This window comes from Geotrypetes seraphini, chromosome 9 (genome assembly GCF_902459505.1).
Source record: "Geotrypetes seraphini chromosome 9, aGeoSer1.1, whole genome shotgun sequence".
In the NCBI taxonomy this organism is placed as follows: domain Eukaryota; kingdom Metazoa; phylum Chordata; class Amphibia; order Gymnophiona; family Dermophiidae; genus Geotrypetes; species Geotrypetes seraphini.
Window position 1 is genome coordinate 190,152,805 of NC_047092.1, and position 24,094 is coordinate 190,176,898.

The 24,094-nt window shown below is 43.2% G+C and overlaps 1 protein-coding gene across 1 annotated transcript in view; it reads right to left on the reverse strand.

The window, feature by feature from the left end:
- Positions 1–24,094, reverse strand: part of EPHB3 (EPH receptor B3) — a 123,317-nt gene that overhangs the window by 38,015 nt on the left and 61,208 nt on the right. Inside the window, exons 6-9 of the mRNA XM_033958035.1 lie at positions 20,287–20,411; positions 18,349–18,517; positions 15,513–15,621; positions 6,534–6,586 (exon numbers count right to left, since the gene is read on the reverse strand). Coding sequence (XP_033813926.1) covers positions 6,534–6,586; positions 15,513–15,621; positions 18,349–18,517; positions 20,287–20,411 — 456 coding nt within the window. The remainder of the gene's footprint in view (positions 1–6,533; positions 6,587–15,512; positions 15,622–18,348; positions 18,518–20,286; positions 20,412–24,094) is intronic.

Genomic DNA, 24,094 nt, shown 5'->3' on the forward strand with positions numbered 1-24,094 from the left:
ACTCGCGAAGTGGGGTAACATGATCATATTTTTTGGCCTTATAGATAAGTTTGATCGCAGTATTTTGGATTAGTTGTAATCGACGGGTTTCTTTTTGAGTTATGCCGTGGTAAAGAGAGTTACAGTAGTCTATGTGTGAGATGATTAATGAGTGAGTTAGAATTTGGATCGAGGTGAGTTCTAGAACGGAGGTTATAGATCGAATTAAATGGAGTTTGTAAAAACAGTTTTTGGTTAGGGAGCTAATATGATCGTGATAGGTAAGATCTTTATCGAAAGTGACTCCTAGTAGTTTGAGTTTGGGTTCGATTTGGAGGGGAATTGAGTCAATGGATATCTGTCCGATTAAAGAGTCTTTATTTTTATATGGGAATAGAATCCCTCGTGATTTAGCTACGTTTAGTGAGAGTCTGTTAGTTCGGAGCCGAGCTGATTTTGTCAAGTTTAGAATTGATTTCTTGAATGTCATTGATATTGGCCGGGTTGAGTGGATGAAGGAGATGGATGTCATCAGCGTAGGAAAATGGAATAAATCTGAGCTAATGTCAGAAGCGGGGCTAAGATATTGAATAATAGGGGGGAAAGGATAGAACCTTCTGGAACACCGTAAGTTTGAAAGATTGGGGCAGAAGAGATTCCTTTGGAGTGGACTTGAAAGTTCCTATCGGCAAAGTAGGAGGAAAACCGGAGAAGAGCCGAATCAGTTATCCTGCTATCTTTGAGACCTTTGAGAAGTAAGTCATGGTCAATCGTATCGAAGGCAGCCGATAGATCAAGGGATATCAGAAGAACTGATTTCCTATGGTCATGATAGTACTTAAGAAAGGTTACTTTTGGTTATGTAGAATTAGATCTATTAGTTCCATTTTAGATTTTCAAGCTCAGAATACGCTTATTCATGCATTTGTAACATCAAGAATTGATTATTGTAATTCATCCAATCTACGTCATCTTTAAACTCTTCAGAATTCTGCAGTGAGGCTATTATATAAAGCAAAGCTATACGATACAATTACACTGGCTTCCCCTACAGTTTAGATGTCAGTTTAAAATTGTGTGTCTAACATTTAAAGCTCTTCATCTTTCACAGCCATCTTATTTAAGCTTGTTACTGTACCTTATACTCCTTCAAGTTTATTATGTTCACGTGATTCCAAAACACTTGTTCTTCCTTCTCCAAAAATGGCTCACTACAAATTTATACTCTGCTCAGCATATTTTTTTTAATTTCACCACTGTTTTGGAATAATCTTCCACCTTTTATTAGAGCTGAGCAGTCCTTTTTAAAATTAAAATCACCTTTGAAGAATTATTTTTTTTCATATAGCTTTTCGTGGGGTAATCTGAATGAAACTACAGGCATTAGTAAGTTTATTATAAACTTTAATTACTGTATATTGTTTTATTTTATTTTGATTGTATGTGTTCCTTGTTTGATTGTATTACCTTTTCTTTTAACATTAGTGTTCCTTTTGATTTTGATTTTATTTTGTAAGCCGCTTTGACCTTTTGCATTAAGCAGGTTATCAAATGAAAAATAAAATAAACATATATCATAAAGGTGGGTTTTCAGTCTGCTTTTAAACAAAGTAAGGGAAGGGTCTTGGCGGATAAACTTGGGTAATTTAGTCCAGGCATAGGAGACAGCTAGATGAACGGAACGAAGTCTGGAATTGGCAATGGAGGAGAAGGGTAAAGCTAAGAGTGGCTTATCTGAGGAACGGAGTTCTCTGGAAGATGAATAAGGAGAGAGAAGAGAGGAGAGATATTGAGGGGCAGCAGAATGAACACACTTGTAGGTCAGCAATAAGATCTTGAACTAAATGCAAAGGCGGATAGGGAGCCAGTGAAGTGATTTAAGGAGAGGGGTGACATGAGTGTAACGAGGATGGTAGAAGATGAGTCGTGGAGCAGAGATTTGCACAGATTGCAAGGGGGAGAGGTGGCATTGAGGGAGACCAGTTAGAAGTAGATTGCAGTAATCTAAGCGTGAGGTTACAAGAGTGTGGACAAGGGTCCAGGTAGTGTGCTCAGAGAAGAAGGGGTGAATATTGGTGATGTTGTAGAGATAGAAGCGGAGGCAAAAAGACAGCAACAGAAACTGCAGAAAATGTACAAGGTGCAGGAATTTATTCAATAAAAGCCATAAAAACATAATTATATCCAAAAACTGGTTCTTGTTGTCATGCAGTGATTCTAAAGCCAGTCCTGTAGTAGCCAGTCCGTTTTCTGCATGGCTAAGCAGATCAGAGGCAGTGAGCTTGTGCATGTGAACCTACGTAGTAGACTCTAGACTAACCCTGAGCAGCATTACTTCAGTTGGGAGTACAGGAACCAGAATAATGGTCTAAGAGTCTTAAAAATTCATAGCAAAGTTTTCTGGCTGTAGAAATAGACAATTCCAAGACATTGGGCCTGAGTCCCGAGTGGCAGGCCACTTGATGACTCCTCTATTAATGCCCTCAGTTGCCCTGTGATAATAGCTCTCACGGTCAAAGCTAATAATTGTACATTTCCTCTCATGTTTCATTGATAGCCAGTGACTGTATTTATAACAGGTGGAGTACTTCCCCTCAGGAGCCCACGGTTACTAGACACATGATAGTTATCATATAAAGAATAAAATTATTGCACAATCTATGAATAAAGTTAGTCACCCTTCCTCTGTCAAATAGGCAGCCATCAGAGTCACCACCTTAACCAAGCTCAGTGGGAGAGCAAGAGCACAGCAGACCAATCCTCCCTGACTCGGGCTGCCTTTTGAGTAGTCATTAAATTAAACTGCAGAGTCATTCATCTCACCTTCAAAGAAGTCAAGCAAATTGGTGAGGCAAGATCTCCCTTTGCTGAGTCTATGTTGACTCCATGTCATTAAATCAAGTTTGTCTACGTGTTCTACAGTTTTAGTTTTTATAATTGTTTTTGCCCAGCACTGAAGTGAGGCTTACCAGTCTGTAATTTTCCAGATCTCCCCTAGAGCCCTTTTTAAAAATATGCGTAACATTGGCCACTCTCTAATCTTCAGATACTATAGACTGGTCTTCAACTGCCGGTCCGTAAAAAAATGTTGCCGGTCCGCAAAGGATTCGGGTCCCCAGCCACAGCAAAAAGTGCCGGCGTCAGCTGACGTGCAACTTCCTGTTGCCGTCGCTATGCCGACACTCCTGCCTTCCACTTCCTACTCCTGCCGCGTATGTCTCTGCACCCCCAGACAAGCAGGGGCAGCTTTGTGTGCTTTTAACTTCGGCACACAGCTGCCCCTAGGCAGTATTTTAGCGCAGTTTCATGAGGCAGCCTCGGGGCCTTTGATAGGCCGGCCCATATCGCATCATCAAAGCGGGCCGGCCTACCAAAGGCCCCAAGGCTGCCTCATGAAACCGCAGCTAAAATACTGCTTAGGGGCAGCTGTGTGCCGAAGTTAAAAGCACACAGAGCTGCCACTAGCCTATATAGAGGAAACATTTGCTGGAGAGGGAAGGGAGTAGAGGTGCTCCTAGACAAGGGAGGGGAAGGGGCTACTGCTGGCAGGGGAGAAGGGAAAGGGAAGGGACGAGAGTTACTGTTGGATAAGAGGAGGAGGAAAGGGAGAAGGGGTACTCCTGGACAAGGGAGGGGAAAGGGCTACTGCTGACAGGGGAGAAGGGAAAGGGAAGGGAAGGGACGAGAGTTACTGTTGGATAAGAGGAGGAGGAAAGGGAGAAGGGGTACTCCTGGACAAGGGCGGGGAAAGGGCTACTGCTGACAGGGGAGAAGGGAAAGGGAAGGGACGAGAGTTACTGTTGGATAAGAGGAGGAGGAAAGGGAGAAGGGGTACTCCTGGACAAGGGAGGGGAAGGGGCTACTGCTGACAAGGGAGAAGGGGAAGAGATGAGAATTACTGTTGGATAAGGGGAGGAAGAAAGGGAGAAGGTACTGTTGGACAGGGGAGGAGGAACAATGGAATGAAACAGCTGGCAGGGAGATTAGAGGAGGGGAAGGAGTCAGGATGGAATGGAGAGATCAGATGAGGGAAAGGGGAGAGACAGAGGAATGACAAAGTAGAAAGAGATTGATGCTGGGAAGGGGGATCAGATGAAAAATAAGGAAAGAGGGACAAAGATGCTAGATCTGGTGTAGGAGAGAGGGGCATAGAAAGACGCAGATACCATATGGAAGGGGGAGGGGTAGAGGGCAGACAGTGGATGGAAGAGGCAGATGCTGGATTGAAGAGACAGAGGGCAGACACTGGATGGAAGAGAGTGAAAAGAAGATGAAAGCAGAAACCAGAGACGACAAAAGGTAGAAAAAAATAATTTTATTTCTATCTTGTGATTAGAATATATCAGATTTAAAATATGTATCCTGCTAGAGCTGATGTTAGACATAACTGGGGCGTGCAAAGCCCAGGCAGTGTGTCTTTAGTTTCCAGCTGGCTTAGGGCTCTCTCTGACCAGGAGGCAGTTGCCCTAGTTCCACTCCCCTAACACCATTCCTGCCATGTGTGACTGTGGTATTCTGTTAGCATGATATTTGTGTAGCATTCTGTAATAATTTGGCTTATTCAGTTTTCTTGATAGTAGAGGGGATATATGTGAAGGGGAGGGGAGATGGGGTTTTTGTTGATCCTTGCCCTGTATTATTTATATTTATAAAATGACAATTGTACAGACTATTGTTTCTTTTTATACTTTAATAAAATATGTTCAATATAAAATCATAACTATTTGAGGCTTGTGCGGATGGGATCAGATGGTTAATGGGACCGAGCTCGCGGGGATGGGGCGGCAATGGGGTTTTTAAAAATTTCAGTCTTATTAGTTTGCCGGTCCACGAAATAATTATTTTATTTCCGCCGGTCCATAGGTGTAAAAAGGTTGAAGAACACTGCTATAGACGATTTTAGCACCAGGTTACAGATTACTAACGGCAAGTCAGCAATTTCATGTTTGAGTTCTTTTATTACCCTGGGCTTTATACCATCCAGTCCAGGTGATTTATCACTTTTTAACTTGTCGATTTGGCTTAGTACATCATCCAGATTCACCGAGATTTTTTTCAGTTCCTCCACATCATCATCCTAAAATAGTTAAGGGACTGGAGGAGTTGCCATACAGCGAGAGATTAGAGAAACTGGGCCTCTTCTCCCTTGAAAAGAGGAGACTGAGAGTAGACATGATTGAAACATTCAAGATAATGAAGGGAATAAACTTAGTAGATAAAGACAGGTGGTTCACCCTCTTCAAAGTAGAGAGAACGAGAGGGCACTCTCTGAAGTTAAAAGGGAACTGATTCCGTACAAATGTAAGGAAGTTCTTCTTCACCCAGAGAGTGGTGGAGAGCTGGAACGTTCTTCTGGAGTATGTTATAAGGGAAAACACCCTCCAGGGATTCAAGACAAAGTTGGACAAGTTCCTGCAAAACTGGAATGTACGCAGGTGAGGCTGGACTCATTTAGAGCACTGGTCTTTGACCTGGGGGCTGCCATGTGAGCGGACTGCTGAGCACGATGGACCACTTGTCTGACCCAGCAGCAGCAATTCTTATGTTCTTCTCTCCAAGTAAGATCTGCATTTCTACCCACAAAGGAGAGCTGATAAAGGGGTGTGTCCTGGGGAGATACCTTAACTAGTCAGCTATTAAAAGGCAAATCATCATTAAATTTGATTCTATATTTACAAGTCTATTTTTGTCTGGCCACTAGGATATATTTCTAATTATGTGTGCTAATGGTGTGATGAGTTAGGTGGCAAAGTTCAGTTGTGGATTAGGAATTGGTTATTGGATAGAAAACAGACGGTAGGGTTAAATGTTCATTTTTCTCAATGGAGGAGAGTGGAGTACCATGGGGGGGTCTGTACTGGGATCAGTGCTATTTAACTTATTTATAAACGATCTGGAAATTGGAACGACGAGTGAGGTGATTAAATTTGCAGATGACACTAACAGTTGTTCAAAGTTGTTAAAATGCATGCGGATTGTGAAACATTGCAGGCAGACCTTAGGAAATTGGAAGTCTGGGCATCCAAGTGGCAGATGAAATTTAATGTGGACAAATGCAAAGTGATGCACATTGGGAAGAATAACCCAAATCACAGTTACCAGAAGCTAGGGTCCACCTTGGGAGTTAGCACCCAAGAAAAGGATCTGGGTATTGTTGTAAACAATACGATGAAACCAAGTGTGTGGCGGCGGCCAAAAAAGCAAACAAGATGCTAGGAATTATTAAAAAAGAGATGGTTAACAAGACTAAGAACGTTATAATGCCTCTGGTGTGACCTCACCTGGAGTACTGCGTTCAATTCTGGCCTCCTTATCTCAAGAAATATATAGCATTACTAGAAAAAGTTTAAAGTAGATGACCAAGATGATAAAGGGGATGGAACATAACTTCAGAGTTTAATTATCATAATCTTTGAGGGGGGGCGTATAAAATTTAATTGAAGGTGGTGTAAGGTTGAAAGTCTTGCCTATGGCACCCACCACCTTTGCACTTGCCCTATGTTCCTTCATCCCTACCACTTGGCGACTGCCTCTACAAACACCGCTGTACTCACTGTACTGCTGCAACTTCTCTGTGTATTCAGACTCTGAACCATTCCTCTGCTTCCTAAAAAAAAAAAAAAGAGGGGGGTATCAAAGACAGATCAATGATAATCAGTGTCCCACCTGCTCCTCTGATGACTGTATACAATCTTCATCAGACTGAAGAGACCAAAAAGCTAGTGAAGCATTATTTCTTAGGCTAGAAAACCAAAAACTTAAAACTATACAGCCTAATGATTAGCAGCAAGTTTCAAGTTTAATAAAAGTTTGATTTTATTGCATTATCAAAAAATTTCAAAGCGACGTACAAAGTTCAGATCCTACTCACATTCTGTAACCTCAAACAAGTCAATTCATCCCCCACTGCCTCAAGCCTATATTTACATTACATTACATTAGTGACTTTTATTCCGCCATTACCTTGCGGTTCAAGGCGGATTACATAAGAGATTATCTGGACATTTCCAGAAGAGTTACAGAGTTGAAAGGGTTACTTCGGTGCTTTCTGCGGTGTTAATTTGTTTGATGGATTTACTGACCTACATTAAAGCATCTAAATTGTGTTAATTTGCATTTTAAATGCATTCTTTAAAAACAGGGCCCATCAACAATGAGGTTTGCATTAAACCACATTGTTGAATCATGTAAGTGCATTAATTTGCAATAATTCACATTAACATGTTGACCTGGGTATAGGAAATCTAGCTTTCTGGGGACACAGTAAAACCAGAATGTAATGGAAGATTAGGTTATCACCTTTGATAATCTTTTTTTCTGTTAGTACCTGTAGGATTCAGTACACTAGGATTTCAAGCCCAATCCTCAATCCGGGCATTGCAGAAAGCCACACATTTTTCTGAGCACATGCTCACCCCACTTATAGACACTGTTAGATTCAGTTTAGTCCCAAAGCAAGCAACATACCTGAACAACTTCATGATAAGAGAGTACATGGGAAGTTCGTTCCCCAGCAACATAACAATTTCTGTACAGGTCTGCTCTGCAAAACATGAAAACAAGTAATATACAGGCCCAACGGCAACACAGAAAAACCATTGATAAACAATGTAAAACTAACCTGCTGCGTGCAACGAGCACGCACATGAAACAGCCTTTGGTAACTTATACTCACAGAAAGGCAAAAAATCCCCACTGGATCCGTCAAGTGGCTAGAAGGCCTCTGCCTACAACGAGAATAACTGAGGCAAAACGAGGGAGATTCAGAACAACTGAAGTTACACAGAGAGGGCGGGCCATACTGAATCCTAACAGAAAGAAGATTATCGAAGGTGAAAACCTAATCTTCCATTCTGTTAGATACCTTCTGGATTCAGTACGCTAGGTCAGTGTTCTTCAACCACCGGTCCGTGAACTGATGCCGGTCCACAGAAATTTCCTGCTGGTCCACAGGGCCAGCACGTGCATCAGGCCCAAAACAGTGTTCTTCAACCGCCAGTCCACAGTGGGATCAATGCGGCGTTTTCTTTGAATCAACTCCCTCTTCCTCACTGATTCAGTGCACAAAGCCACAGGCAGTGGCTCCTACGGGCATCCTGAGCCTGAACCGAAAGCCTCTCTGACGTTGCAATCCACTTCATTTAATAACAAGTCAATTAGCTCTGAAAATTGCCTTCTTAACAAGCAATTATCAACATTAATTAGATTTAATTTAAATGTGTGTGTAATTTTTGGCACAGGATTTGAGTCTAAATTTTATGCATGATGCCAAAAAAAGGGGGGGGGAGAGGGAGCATGGAAATAGGAGAGTTATTGGCGGATTGGGGGCTTTCCTTACATTTGCACACATCATTACAGAATAAGGGGCATATGCACCTAACTATAGGTGCGAGGATTTGCACCATATTTCTATTTGTGCAAATTGCTACCAGGAGTGGCTCCTGGGTGTAAACATCCCCAAGACAAAGATGTCAGCAGAAATGGAAGTTGGAGTTTGAGCCAGCGATGTATGTGAGGTGATTGCTTTTTATGTGAAAACATTAAAAAATGTATAGAAGTTCAAAAATGTAACTATTGCAGACTGCTTGGGGGGGAAGGAAGGGAGGCCTACTGCTGGACAGGGGGAGCAGGAAAAGGTGCTGATGGACGGGGGGGAAAGGAAGGGAGGCCTACTGCTGGACAGGGGGAGCAGGAAGAGGTGCTGATGGACGGGGGAGGTAAAACAAAGGGAGAAGGGCTGCTGCTGGATAAGGGGAGCAGTGAAGGGGTGGTGGTGGACACAGGGGAGATAAAAGGAAGGGAGAATGGACAGGGCGAGCATGCAAGGGCTGGTGGTGGACAGCCAAAAGAAAGACAGAAATAAAGACAGAAATACAGAAAGCGGCTAAGGAGACAGAGAGAGAAAGAAATAAAGACAGACACACACACATATATTCTAGCACCCGTTAATGTAACGGGCTATTCAGTGAGGGTCTGGGCAGGGAGAGCGACAGAAAGAAAAAAAGATAGAAAGAAATAAAGAAAGATATACAGGGCAGGGAGAGAGACAGAAAGAAAAAAGATAGACGGGGCAGGGAGAGAGACAGAAAGAAAGGAAGAAAGAGACAGGGGGGCAGGAGAAAGACAGACAGACATCTATTCTAGCACCCGTTAATGTAATGGGCTTAAATACTAGTAAGATTATATTGTGTATCTGTGAAAAATGAATGGAAAAAATAGTGTTACAATTAGTACTATTATGGGGCGTGGTCTGGCGTGGAGATTGGGTAGAGATGGGTGGGGTCTGGCCCACGACTTAGCCCAGTGTTCTTCAACCGCCGGTCCACGGACTAATGCCAGTCCACAGACAGATGCCAGTCCACAGAATAATTATTTAATTTCTGCCGGTCCATAGGTGTAAAAAGGTTGAAAAACACTGCGCTAGGTGACATACCAAAGCAATGGCAGTGTCTATGGAGGGACAGAAGAGCTTGCCTGCAATCCTGAGTTCCCCCAAAAATCCCATTATCCAAGCGAGTCGCCCCTTGCACCCAGATTAGTCCCAGAAAGAGAATCAGCTGAATCCAAAACAAAGGCAGAGTCAGGAGATAAAGGTGGCATAATATCCGAATGGCATAATATAATTGAGCTCTGCCAGAGCCGGACGAGAGGGCTCCTGGAAAGGGAGCTCTGCCACTGGCGCAACTGAGTTAAGGAAACAAGATGCACCCGCCGGCTGCGTCCAACGAGCTGGGTCCAAAGAATACATTTCCCAGAGGAGCTGAGAAAAATTCCAGTGAATAGCTACACCGTGAGCATTGCAGGGCCTTGTTGAGGCACTCGCACCATGCCACAAGAGACTTCAGACTCAGAATGCAGGCATTTGACGCCAACTCCAGAATGGCCTCTGGGTAAAAAATTTCCCAGAAATCACAGACCCAGGCTGGCTCCCCAGCACTGGGGGATCTGAAGGAGGCAAAGACCAAAGCTCTCACCCCTCCTCCAGATATAGCACCAATCCAGCGCAACCAAGGTACACATCCGACAGATTAGTGGCTGGGAAGTCCATCCCAAACTATTTTTAATTAAATCGAGGGCTTTTGAGGCAGAAATAAAACTTAGAAAAAAAATTGTTTAAAATTCAAATGGCCGCTGCCACCGAATTTGCACCAAAAACGGCAAAAATAAACAAAATCTGAAAATAAAAAAATAGCGATTTGGGGTCTGGGGAGGTGGGGAACCAGAATCCTAAGTTTCCAAGTTTATTAGTTATTTGATATACCGTCTATCAAGCAATAACTAAAAGGTTTACAATAAGTTTTGTAGTAAAATATAACTTAAAAGGAAATAAAACCAATATAACGTACAATAAAATAGTATAATTGGGTTTTAATGAGAGATATGAACTAACATAGACCAACAGGATAAGGACACTGGGAGTAGAATTACATTGAGATAAAAATAAAGAAAATGGGAGGGAGGGGGAAAGGAGGAGTACAGTAGGATGGGAATCGCTTCTTGAGAAGCGTTTGTCAATCTCTGCTGATGCATTTGTCAATCTTTGATGGAGAAGTCTAACCTTAGGTGTTGAAGGAGTCTTTAAAGAGAGAGGTTTTGATTTTAGATTGGCATTTTTCCAGGGAAGATTTTAATCTAATATCTAGGGGTAGGGTTCCTTTGTTCGCCAGGCGCTACAAAGCCAAGCAGAAACCAATAGCATGGAAGGAATGTGGTCGTCTCTGAAAGCCACCATACAGGAAGCAACAAACCGCTATGTTAAATCAGTAAGTAAAAGGCAAAGGATCAACAAGCCGCTGTGGTTTACTGAGGAGATCTCGGACCTCATCAAGGAGAAGAAAAAAGCATTCATCTCCTACAAACAATCGGGGAAACAGGACTCTAGAGCAGACTACCTGACCAAGTCAAAAGCCGTCAAAACAGCAGTCAGGGAGGCTAAATTCCACATGGAGGAGTCTCTAGCAAAGAACATCCAGAAGGGAGATAAATCCTTCTTCAGGTATATCAGTGACAGAAGTAAAAACTCAGGTGGGATAGTACGTCTCAGGAATCCACTAGGAGACTATGTGGAAAAGGATTCGGAAAAAGCCCAACTATTAAATAACTACTTCTGCTCAGTATTCACCTGAGAAGCACCGGGACTTGGTCCTCAACTACAGACAAGGGTTGGCTCAGTTGACCCGTTTAGAAACTTAGAGTTTACGCCCAGCAGTGTCTACGATGAGCTGTCAAGGCTTAAGGTTAACAAAGCAATGGGGCCTGACAACCTACACCCCAGGGTGCTTAGGGAGCTAAGTGATGTCTTGGCAGAGCCACTGTCCAAGCTCTTCAACCTCTCCCTTAGTACAGGCACCGTCCCGTTAGACTGGAGGACGGCTAACGTCATTCCACTCCACAAGAAAGGCTCAAAGCTGGAGACAGCAAACTACAGACCAGTGAGTCTAACATCGATAGTGAGCAAACTAATGGAAACCCTAATCAAACGCCAATTGGATAAGATCCAGGATGAGGAGAATCTACAGGATCCCCATCAACATGGATTTACTAAGGGGAGATCATGCCAATCCAACCTGATCAGCTTCTTTGACTAGGTGACGGGGAAGCTGGATATTGGGGAGTCCCTGGACATCGTGTACCTGGACTTTAGCAAAGCATTCGATAGTGTACCACACCGCAGGTTGCTGAGCAAGATGAGTTCTATAGGATTAGGTGACACATTGACGAAATGGGTTGGGAACTGGCTTGGAGGTAGGCTTCAAAGGGTAGTGGTAAACGTCACCCCCTCTGAAATGACGGAGGTGATCAGTGGAGTGCCACAGGGCTCAGTCTTGGGCCTGATCCTATTCAACATCTTTATAAGGGACCTGGCAGAAGGGCTTCGAGGTAAGATAACATTATTCACCGATGACGCCAAACTAAGTAATGTAGTGGGCAAATGCACAACGGACGAAGATTCAATGCCCGACAACATGATGCACGACCTACTCCTACTGGAGCGCTGATCTAGGACCTGGCAACTCAACTTCAATGCCAAAAAATGCAAAGTTATGCACCTGGGCAGCCAAAATCCATGCAAGTCCTATACCCTTAATGACGAGATCCTAGCAAAAACGGTAGCAGAACGAGACTTGGAGGTAATCGTCAGTGGGGGACATGAAGTCTGCCAATCAAGTGGAGCAAGCTTCATCCAAGGCAAGACAAATCATGGGTTGCATACGAAGGGGTTTTGTCAGCCGTAAGGCGGAAGTCATTATGCCATTGTATAGATCCATGGTGAGGCCCCACCTGGAATACTGTGTGCAATTCTGGAGGCCGCATTATCGAAAGGATATGCTGAGACTGGAGTCAGTGCAGAGAATGGCCAACCGGATGGTCTCGGGACTCAAGAATCTCCCATACGAAGAACGGCTTAACAAATTGCAGCTTTACTCGCTCGAGGAGCGCAGAGAGAGGGGGGACATGATCGAGACGTTCAAGTATCTTACGGGCTGCATCGAGGCGGAGGAAGATATCTTCTTTTTCAAGGGTCCAACGACAACAAGAGGGCATCCATGGAAAACCAGGGGCGGGAAACTACGAGGTGACACCAGGAAATTCTTTTTCACTGAAAGGGTGGTTGATCGCTGGAATAGTCTTCCACTGCAGGTGATTGAGGCCAGCAGCGTGCCTGATTTTAAGGCCAAATGGGATTGGCACATGGGATCTATTCGCAGGGCAAAGATAGGGGAGGGACATTAGGGTGGGCAGACTGGATGGGCCGTGGCCCTTATCTGCCGTCTATTTCTATGTTTCTATGAAGGTGCGGTAACCAAAAAAATTGTCTTTCGAGTGGTATCATAAAATAACTAGCAGATGGATGGGATTACTAATAAATTCTGATTGTTGGATCGTAGCGTTGGAAGAAGAGTATGGAATCAGATGTTTATCGATGAAGGCTGGAATATTTGTGCGTTTAGTTTTGAAGGTAAGGAGATGTATTTTGTAGGTGATATGATGTGTAGTGGGGAGCCAATAGGCACCGTGAAGGAGAGGGCGTAACATGGTCAAATTTTTTCGCTTTGAAGATACATTTTACTGCTGTGTTTTACAAGATTTGGAATCCTCAAATTTCTTTCTGTGCTATACCTTGGCACAAAGAATTGCAATAGTCAATGTGTAAGATGACTAAGGAGTGAATGAGAATGTTGATTGGTTGGGGGGGGGGCAAGGAGCAAAGTGATGAACCGTATGAATTTTAGTTTGAAGAAGCACTTCTTGACAACTGTGCTGATTTAAGAACATAAGAAATGACGCTGCTGGATCAGACCAGTGATCCATCATGCCCAGCAATCCACTCACGCGGCAGCCCTTTTAGTCAAAGACCAGCGCCCTAACTGAGACTAGCCCTACCAGTGTATGTCCTTATTCAGTAGGAACTTGTCTAACTTTGTCTTGAATCCCTGTAGGGTGTTTTCCCCTATGACAGCCTCCGGGAGAATGTTCCAGTGTTCTACCACTCTCTGGGTGAAGAAGAACTTCCTTACGTTTGTACAGAATCTATCTCCTTTCAACTTTTAAAGAGTGCCCTCTCGTTCTCCCTACCTTGGAGAGGGTGAACAACCTGTCCTTATCTAATAAGTCTGTCCCCCTTCAATACCTTGAATGTTTCGATCATGTCCCCTCTCAATCTCCTCTGTTCAAGGGAGAAGAGGCTCAATTTCTCTAATCTTTCGCTGCACGGCAGCTCCTCCAACCCCTTAACCATCTTAGTTGCTCTTCTCTGGACCCTCTCGAGTAGTACGGCGACCAGTGCTATATGCAGTAGTCCAGGTGAGGGCGTACCATGGCCCGGTACAGCGGCATGATAACCTTCTCCGATTTGTTTGTGATCCCCTTCTTTATCATTCCTAGCATTCTGTTCGCCCTTTTTGCCGCTGCCGCACATTGCGTAAATGGCTTCATCGACTTGTCGATCAGAACTCCCAAGTCCCTTTCCTGGGAGGTCTCTCCAAGTACCACCCCGGACATCCTGTACTCGTGCTTGAGATTTTTGTTACTGACATGCATCACTTTACACTTATACACATTGAACCTCATCTACCATGTCGATGTCCATTCCTCGAGCCTGATTATGCCACGTTGTAGATCTTCGAAATCCCCCTGCGTCTTCACTACTCTGAATAACTTTGTGTCGTCCACAAATTTAATCACCTCGCTCGTCATACCTTTGTCCAGATCATTTATAAAGATGTTGAAGAGTATGGGTCCAAGCACCGAGCTCTGCGGCACCCCACTGGTGACGCTCTTCCAGTCCGAGTATTGCCCATTTACCCCCACTCTCTGTTTCCTATGCTCCAGCCAATTTTTAATCCACATGAGTATTTCTCCCTCGATTCCATGGCTCGCAATTTTCCGAAGTAGTTGTTGAAGGTTAAATTTTTATCTTGAATTATCTCCAAAAGTTTGACCTTTGTACTGTGAAAAACATGTTTTAAAGCATTTAACAAGAGTCTCCCATAGGAAATAATGGAGGGTTTACTCAGTTTCAGCAGTGCCAGCCTATCAGTACTTTTACAGCAGCTGAATAAAGGAAAAGGATTTTCTGCCTCAGAAACTCAGTTCCAAATGACCAGACTTGAAGATCTTTGGATTGCTAGTCAGCCGGATACCGACTGTAACCTCCGCCCCCATGGATCCTTTCCATGCAATCGGGGGCGGGAAACGCAGCCTGCGCCCTGAAACCCAGGGTTTTTTGCTCCCGATGCATACAGCCTGTGCTTAAAACCCGTAACAAGGTCAGCGGACAAGCAAACTCCCAGGGGAACGGACCCAGAGTCCAAGAAGGTGGTACTCAGCAGGCTGGCTTCACAGATCCACCAAAGTTTCTCACTGAAGCAGCAGTTCGCCTCCACAGGACTGCGTCCTTTCCTCCAACAGGGGACAACTGGAAAGGGGTCTCAAGGCACTGAAGCCACCGAAAAAGCAAACATTAAGTGAAAAAATAAGAAAAAGAAGCAGAGTAATTCAAAAGACTTCTGCATGGATTGTTTGCAGAAACTGAAACTGGATATAGCTCTAGCTCTCAGTCTAAGGGGGGGGGGAAGCATATGCTCAGAAAAGTGTGTGGCTTTCTATAACTCCCGGATTGTGGGTTGGAATTGAATACCTAGCTTACTGAATCCAGAAGGTATGTAACAAAACTTATCCTGAACTACCAATGAACAGATGAATGCTAAAATTAAATAAAAATAAAGTTATACAACCTGAATATCCCAAACCTAATTCCTACATAGAGGACAGCTTACCAGGACTTCATCTTCATCTATAAGCCAGATCTCATTCCTACATTTCATAAAGACACCCCCCCCCTTAGACTCAAACTTTATACAGAGAAAGATAAGACATCCCTCTCAGGACAAATTTCAGGTGGTACAAATCATCAATACCAGAAAGGAGGGTCTCTAACTCTTCTTTGCATCTTTCTGTTTAACTCTTAAAGTATACAAACAGATAAGCGCCATCACTACTGCCAATTATTTCTGCCCAGAGAGACTTACCTGAAACAGACAACTGCAATGAGAACAAAAGCAATGATGAAAACAAGTCCAGCTGTAGCCGAACCCACAATAAGAGGCAGCTGTTCCTGGAAACTGCTCTTTCTGCTCACTGGATAAGAAAAACAAAGACAACAAGTTTCAAGTTTATTTAAAATTTCTTATACAAGAAGGAGAAGGCATGATGGCAGCAGACAGTCACAGAAAGAGGGAAAAGGGAGTAGAGAGGTTCAGACAGAGCTGATGTCCTCATAAAAATCAGTTTGGATCTTTATACCAAAGGGATCATATTAGACACAAATACTGTATAATAGAGCAAAGGAGGGCATTGATATCAATAAGAAAAACTTAAATACATCATCGCTAGATGAAAGTTTCCATAAGAACATGCTGGGTCAGACCAATGGTCCATCTAATCCAGTATCCTGCTTTCAACAGTGGCAAATCACAAGTACTTGGCAGAAACCCATTTTAGGAGACTGGCCAACAGAAGGCAAAATTCGTACAATGCCATCTTTAACATTACAAGAAATACAAGAGAAATAAATTCGACTCAGCTGAGAAGAAAATGTGCACATTACAAACAAATATACCTTGATCCAAACTGCCAATTCAAAAAAAATTATTAAAATATGAAGGGGCATTTTCAATATGATGGCCAAATCAGAGATCAGGCGTTTTGTGATACACAAAAATCCAGTAGCAAACATTACTAATTTTAAAATAAAATGTCTTGCCCAAACCTATTTTAAACCCAGCAACTTTAATTGCTGTTACCACATCCTCCGGCAACGCATTCCAGAGCTTAACTATTCTCCAAGTGAAAAAATATTTCCTCCTATTGGTTTTAAAAGTATCTCCCTGTAACTTCATCGAGTGTCCCCTAGTCTTTTAAAATCTTTGATGCAGTAAAAAAAATCAATCCACTTTTATCCATTCTGCTCCACTTAGGATTTTGCAGACTTCAATCCTATCTCCCCTCAGTCATCTCTTTTCCAAGCTGAAGAGCCCTAACCTCTTTAGTCTTTCCTCATATGAGAGGAGTTCCATCCTCTTTATCATCTTGGTTGCTCTTCTTTGAACCTTTTCTACTGCCACTATATCGTTTTTGAGATAAGGAGACCAGCACTGAACGCAATACTTAAGGTGAGGTCGCACCATTGAGTGATACAGAGGCATTATAACATTCTTAGTCTTGTTTACACTACATTACATTACATTAGTGATTTATATTCCGCCAATACCTTGCAGTTCAAGGCGGTTTACAAAAGAAGTTATCTGGCCATTTCCAGAGGAATTGAAGAGAAGAGCAGGTTGCTTCAGAGAATTGGGATGAGTCTTGCGGTGTTAGTTTTTCTTCAAGGATTTCTTGAATAGCATGGATTTTATTTCTTTTCTGAACGGTTTGTAGTCTGGGGTCGTTATCAGTAAATTGGAGAGTTCGCAGTCCAGTTTTGCTGCTTGTGTGGCTAGAAGGCCATTGTACAGTTTTTTCGTTTGACACCTCTGATTGGGGGATGTGTGAACCGTTTGTGGGTTCTCCTATGTCTAGTTGAGGTAGTTTGGATTAGGCGGTTGTTTAGGTAAGCTTGGCTGTCTCCGTTTATGGCTTTAAATAGTAGGCAGTAGAATTTGAATTGTACTCTTGCTTGTATTGGGAGCCAGTGTAAGTCGAGGTATGCCGCCGTGATGTGGTCATGTTTCCTCAGTGAATAGATAAGTCTTAGCGCTGTGTTTTGAACTGTTTGTAGTTGTTTTAACATGGTTGTGGGGCAGGGGAGATAGAGTATGTTTACCATCCCCTTTCTAATAATTCCTAATATCCTGTTTGGGTTTTTTTAGCCACCACTGCACATTGGGTGGAAGGTTTCACTGTACTGTCTACGATGACTAGATCTTTTTCTTGGGTGCTGACCCCTAGCATCTGGTAATTATGATTTGGATTATTCTTCCCAATGTGCCTCACTTTGCATTTGTCGTGGAAGTTCCTTCTCTTTCTATTGGGTCCGTCTTTTCCCAGCCCTGGGCTTTTTTATTTTAAATTCCATACCCTCCTGCTTGGGATCCTCAGCCCTAGGCCTCTTATGGCATTGGGTTATTCTACATTCTCCCTCTCACACACACATAAGAGATTTTTAGATAAATTATTTGCATTTCAGGCAGGCAAAATGAATTCCTGGCTGTGTACTATTATTTCTCAGGCACAGTCATATCTGTGTTTTAGGAAGCTGCTGAAAACTGATTTGTTTGGTAAATTTGTAAACTGACATTTTTCCTCTGATGTATTTCCATGTTAATTGTATTTTCACTGATTGTACAGTCCTCTTTATTGTGAACCGCCTAGAACTATGAGGTGTGGTGGTATACAAGAATAAAGTTATTATTATTATTACATGAATATGAAACCCAAAACATATCCATAAAGCCAAATATACTAAAGCCAGAAATAAGGAATTCGACTATCTAGCATATAGGCTGCCCTTGAGCCAGAAAGCCATAATTTTCTTTCTAAAATCTCATAAATTCATCCAAAACTGCAGACTTTAATTCTTTGGCAAGGCATATTCAATTTCCTACACCAATAAGAAAAGGTTTCCCCAACTCTGAACTTAAATCTGAGGGAACAAAGTAAAAAACAAAGATAGTGAGAAAAACAGCAAAAGCCAGTGGTAAAGGGAAACAGCAACCAGAGATTAAAAAAGCCATCTATAAAAGAACAGGTTAATTTTTTATTAAATAAACACTGCCTTTCAAAGCAAAATGCAAACGTATAAGTCGTCTAGTGAGACAAGGCAGCAGCAGAAGTCTGGACTGTGTGAAAAGTGAAGCTGTGACCCACCGTCTTCCAGAGGCGTCTGGAACTCCACTGGGAGGCTGTAGCTTCCATAGCCAGCCACTGTACGAGCCCGCACTTGCACTACGTACAAAGTAATGGGACGCAACCCTTCCAGCCGTACCATGTTCTTTTGACTGGTTATGGTATTTGCAATCCCCTCAGTCTGACCCTGCTGCAGAAAGGACGATAGGGAGAAAAAGAGAGATAAAGCAGATGAAGGGTAGCTGTCTTGCCTTAGAAAAAGTTGGACCGTGTTACTCCCAAAGATCTGAATCACTTCCACACCAGAATACAACCAAGACAAGAGTGGAGTGGTGTCGCTGTTGGAAGATTAAACAGAGAAGCAGAGAAGTGAGAGTTCAAACCCTTTTGACACACCTTGTGACCAGTGACGTCGGCACCCTTCGCTCCTTCCCACTCCTCACCCACTGCAGACGCCCCTTCACTTCCCCCCACCATCGCGAGCAGCAACTACAACCAGCGTTGGCTCTCCCTCCGATATCACTTCCTGGTCTCGTACCTAGAAAGTGGCATCAGAGGGAGAGCAAACGCTGACATGGGTGGCAAGTTGGTGATGCTGCTCGCGCTGGGGAAGGGGGCGGAGAAGAGGGCAGGGGAGTGACATGACCGCCTCAGGTGACGCCACTGCTCTTCACACGGCCTCAGGAACATCTCACTGGTCAGGGCTATACCCAGATTTCTGCATCACCCTCTAATGTTGCTGAAAATGAATGGTATCTAGGACCGCACTCAATATCACCTTTATCTGCCCATCCCACCAGCTGATATACAGACTTTAGCAATGAATATACTCGTATATTCTCTATATATTTTTAGTTAGTTCGTTTTCTATCCCTTTCTCCCAAATGAGCTCAGAACGGGTTACAGGATAACATACATAAGATACAGTAAAACGGTTTACATTTTGCCATAGATCCAGATTCAATTTAACCACAACAGCCAGTGTTTAAAACAAACACTGATCACTGCATCCAAATAGTCAGCTATTAGATTTCAAACCATCTGAGAATAGGGAAATAATTACTGCACCTTAATATGGAAATCTAGAAATGCAGAAAAGAAAACATGTACATCATATAATCTCCATACTTTCTTCTGCTTCAACTTTTGACCTCTCCCTTTTTTCACTTTTATTTACCAGGAATCCTAGGGAGAGACAACAGGGAAAGAGAAGATGAGAGGAACAAATGCCGAGCTCTAAAGGAGAGAAGGAAATAAATGAGAAAACTGGTTGGCAGGTAGGAAACAGAGGGTAGGAGTGAAGGGCCACTACTCGGACTGGATGAGGGTCACGAGTGGTGTTCCGCAGGGCTCGGTGCTCGAGTGGTGGACTACTGGAATGCGCTTCCAGAGGGCGTAATAGGGCAGAGTACAGTACTGGGGTTTAAGAAAGGATTGGACAATTTCCTGCTGGAAAAGGGGATAGAAGGGTATAAATAGAGGATTACTGCACAGGTCCTGGACCTGTTGTGCCGCCGCGTGAGCGGACTTCTGGGCATGATGGACCTCAGGTCTGACCCAGGAGAGGCGTTGCTTATGTTCTTATGTTAAAAGGAGGTAGCAAGCAAGCACTAATAAGGAAGAAAAAGAAGAATGAAATGCAGGTATGGATGATGAGAACACAGCAGTGAGAGGAAGAAGTGGCAAAACAGGAAAAAAGAACAATTACCAAAAGTGGATGAAGTGGAAAATGAGGTTACCAAATAGTACCAAATGTTTAAAGTGGGGGGAACTACACAAATCAAAGCACCCTTCCCCCAAAACTCTTCAATTGTTTCAGTAACTTTAGAATTTACCCAGACAAATTTTTGTCTTTGATTCGACATCACCAGTACCTGGAAAAAAAGGCTGACAAGACAAAACATATCTGGCTTAGAGAAAGTCGCACTTGGAGTGTACTGGGGGGCAAAATACTAATACCTTTACAAAGTACTTGATCTCATAGTCCAGGATGATTCCATTTGGCCTTTCTGGAGGAGCCCAGGAGAGAGTCAGGCTGTTGGTTGTACTGCTATGCAGGTGCATTGTGGGAACCGCAGAAGGAGCTGTAAAAATGAAGTGCTGACATTAGGTTTCTCCTACCTTCGATGATCTATTCTTGGAGATTTCAACATTCTGTGTAATCGGTTTTAAAACTGAGCTAATTGTGGAAAATGAACCTCAGTACGCATAGAATCCAATCACAAAGCTACGGTATATATCCCAGCTGATCTCTGTAACTGTAGAACTTCTGTGCTTATTCCAGGCTTTCGTGAATCTGGCGATTGATTTTGTAGGTACCACACTGGAAAGCGATTCCATAAAAAATATCTTCCAGTCTTATTCCTGAATCTAACATTTTGAAGCCTTAAACTGTGACCTCTTACTCTACAGCTTTCCACTGAAAAGGTTATAAATGTAAGTAGCAGAATCAGTGTTAACATATTTATTAATAATATGGAACTAGGAACTATTTGCAAATGATCAAATTTGAGAATGATACAATACGAAGAGAGTTTCAAGTTCAAGTTTCTTAAAAAAAATTTAAACTGCTTAATCAGGTTTCTAAGCGGTGTACAATATAAAATTTATATAAAAACAGATTAAAAATCAGGGAGAACCTGGCCAAACTGGGGATCTGGAAAACAAAATTTAATGTAGACAAGTGCAACATGACATCAAGAGTCATTTTGTAACAGACAGTGAATGCACATATTATACCAGTTTTTAAAAGGAAAGTGCACACATATGGTTTTCTTTTAAACTTAATCCACCAAAAATAAATACAGCTACACCTGCCACTTGTTTGCAGAAAGGAAATGTATACTCACATTTTGAAAATCCAAAATTATGCATATATAAACAAGGAGAAAGAAAGTTTAAAATTTAATTCCCAAGGTGAAGAGAAGCACCCCTCTCCCATTCCCAGACTCCAGCACTGGGCTAGCAGCAAGTAAGAGGGGGGAAAGCCCAGAGAGAAGACAGCAGTAGCGCTGGACTGCAAGAAACCAATCGAAAGATCAGGGCTGATACAGAGAGAGGCTGCCAGGCACAAGCAAAGAGAGATGGAGCACACCAGGCTTGGAGCCCTGTGCACAGAAAGCAGGTTCCCATCAGCCTGGGAGGAAGACGTGACCTCAGGAGGAGCAATGTTCTCCCACCACAGGAGCCAACAGTCAAGAGGCAAGTAAAGACCAAAAACAGAAAGATAAAGATAAGTGACAAGCACATGCATAGACCGTCAGTGAGTCAAGAGGTTTGGGGAGGATGGAAACAGAACAGGAAGTAGCCTCCATGCAGAGCAACAGAGGTGGCTGTTGAGAAGAGGATGACCAAGGATCTTCACCTCCTTTGCAACATCAGCCTCTGACATTCATGCTTTCCTTTTCACTTTCTTCCATCTTCTGCCTCTCTCCATCAGATTTCATGCATTCTTATTAAATCTCTCCCCCTTCCCCTCCATTTTTTTTTTCTTTTTTACTGCATCTACTTACAGGATTTCATCTCTTTCCCTCACCCAGACCCTCCTATTCACCTTCTTCTTCTTCTCATCTTTCATTAACTCTTTCTTTTCTCTCTACCCCTGCCATCCAGCATCACTGTCTCACTGCCCCCTACCATCCAACACTGCCCCTTTCTTTTTCTCTATATCCCCCTACCATCTAGAACAGCCTGTCTTCCTCCTTCTCCCATCATAAGAATAGAAGAACATATCATACCATCTACCATCGTTTGTTTCTCCATCCCTCCTGCCCACCCAGTCGCTGCCACCTCTGCCAAACCGCCTACCATTCTGGGGTCTGCAGTGGCTCTGCCCGTTCCGTCCCCCAAAACAGGAAGTCTACTTCAGAGGGGATGGGACTGGCAGACAGCAATGGGTCACACAAGGTAATAGTTCCACATATCTTTTCTGGTTTGGTTTTGGGTTTTTTTTGTGTGTGTGTGCCACCACAGACCTGGGAAGGCTGCAGGCCCAGCAGAGGTGGCAGGAAGAAAATAGTTGGAGCTGGGGAGATTTAGCCTTTCCAAGCCTCTTATATCAGGCATCTATAAGCACGAAAGGACACATGTCTGCAAGAACAACATACAGAATGCAAGAGCCTGAAGATCAAAGAACTTCTTGTGCAGAGAACAAGAAGCCCAAGGATTGGAAGAGCAGATCAATGTGGAGATCAAATAAACCCTCACCTATCCTCTCTCTCTTGGTCTCTGTTTCTCTGGAGAAAGAAAAAGCCAGCTGTTGAGCTTCCAACCTGGAAAGGGGAAGGCCTGAGCTGAGCTACAGAAGAGAGTCCAGATAAGACACATCCACATGCAAGCTATGCAGGTGAAAAGCTGTGCTAGGTTAGTCTGCTGCTGAAGCTAAGTGGAAGGAGAACCTGTAGCAAAGGTGCCCACAGAGCTTTGGCCTGGTTTGAATGAAAGGCTATACCAGAGGAAGCAGCAAAAGTTGCCGGAGACTCCAAAAAGAGCTGGAGGAGTACAGTGAGAAAGTCTCTCGGAGGCTTAGCAGAGTAGAGCCACAGTGTGTGTGTCAGCTGAAAGAACCCAGAGCAGATGAGAGAGAGACTGCTAGGGAGAAAAGGAGAGTAGGAGGAAGATGCAGTGTGGAGACCAGCTGCAGAAAACAGCACAGGAAAGATACTCTGAACAGGCTGAAAAGCTGACTGACGTTAATTGAGAAAGCAATCCTGCATGTTGCTCCAGTGTCAAAGGAAAGAGAGATTATGGCAATACTGTATGTGCAGTACACAAAGATAGGGGGTGTCAAGGTATTTTATTTTCTAGTTAGACAGTGGTACAGCAAAGTTCAAGTGTAGGAAGGGAAGACTCACATATACTGTAGAATAGATTACAAGAAGAAACTGACTGCAGGTAGGGTTCTCTCTCTTTGAGCTTTTAAGTTAGGAAGACAGGTTTCAGCGAGAGGCAACAGCCTCCAGAAGATCTACGGGCCCAAGGAAAATCAGCAGTAGGGCTCAGTTACACACAAGCTCTTATGTGTTTAATCCTGGATGCTCATACACATGCTGGGGTAACTATGCTGGGTATATTAGCACAGAGTTTCAGTCCCAAGAGATACTCAATGAAAAGACTGTCTTCTGAATTTAAAGTGCAAGAAGAGGGGATACAGAATTTGAGAGAATGACAGAGGCAACTGCAAAGGTGATACTGTAAATCTTAAACATTACAAAGGTATTGTACACTTGTGAATCTTGATTTCTGTTCTTCAATCCTACCTTTCTTTCTTTTATTCTAATCCATGACCCTTAACAAAACTGAGCGACAATCTTTGCCCATCTCTTCCCAGATCCTCTTCCCTATGTCTGGGAAACCATTCAGGGCATCATGAGTATCTTTTTGTGCCCAATGGTCTGCAAAGGAAGCCTGGGCAATTGACCTTGCCCTCGCAGGTGTGTGGATTACATATGTAAGTCCACACTGACTAGCTCACCCTCCAAATAAATATTTCCAAAAATTACATTGCACATGTACTTTTAGCCACATGGGGGATAATTCAGTGGGTGCCAACATTTAAGCATCAAGTATTGATGTAAACGCTCAGAACACTGGTGCATATGGATGCTATGAGCAATTCCATAAAGGCACCTAAAGGAGCACCTTGTAGGTTGGTATATACAGGGTGAAGACTGGCTCTGCCTATGAATTATAGAGCATCATCTTTTGCCTATGTTTTGGAAATTTAGGCTTAAGTATAAATTATAGGCAGGCGCTTTACCTATTAGAC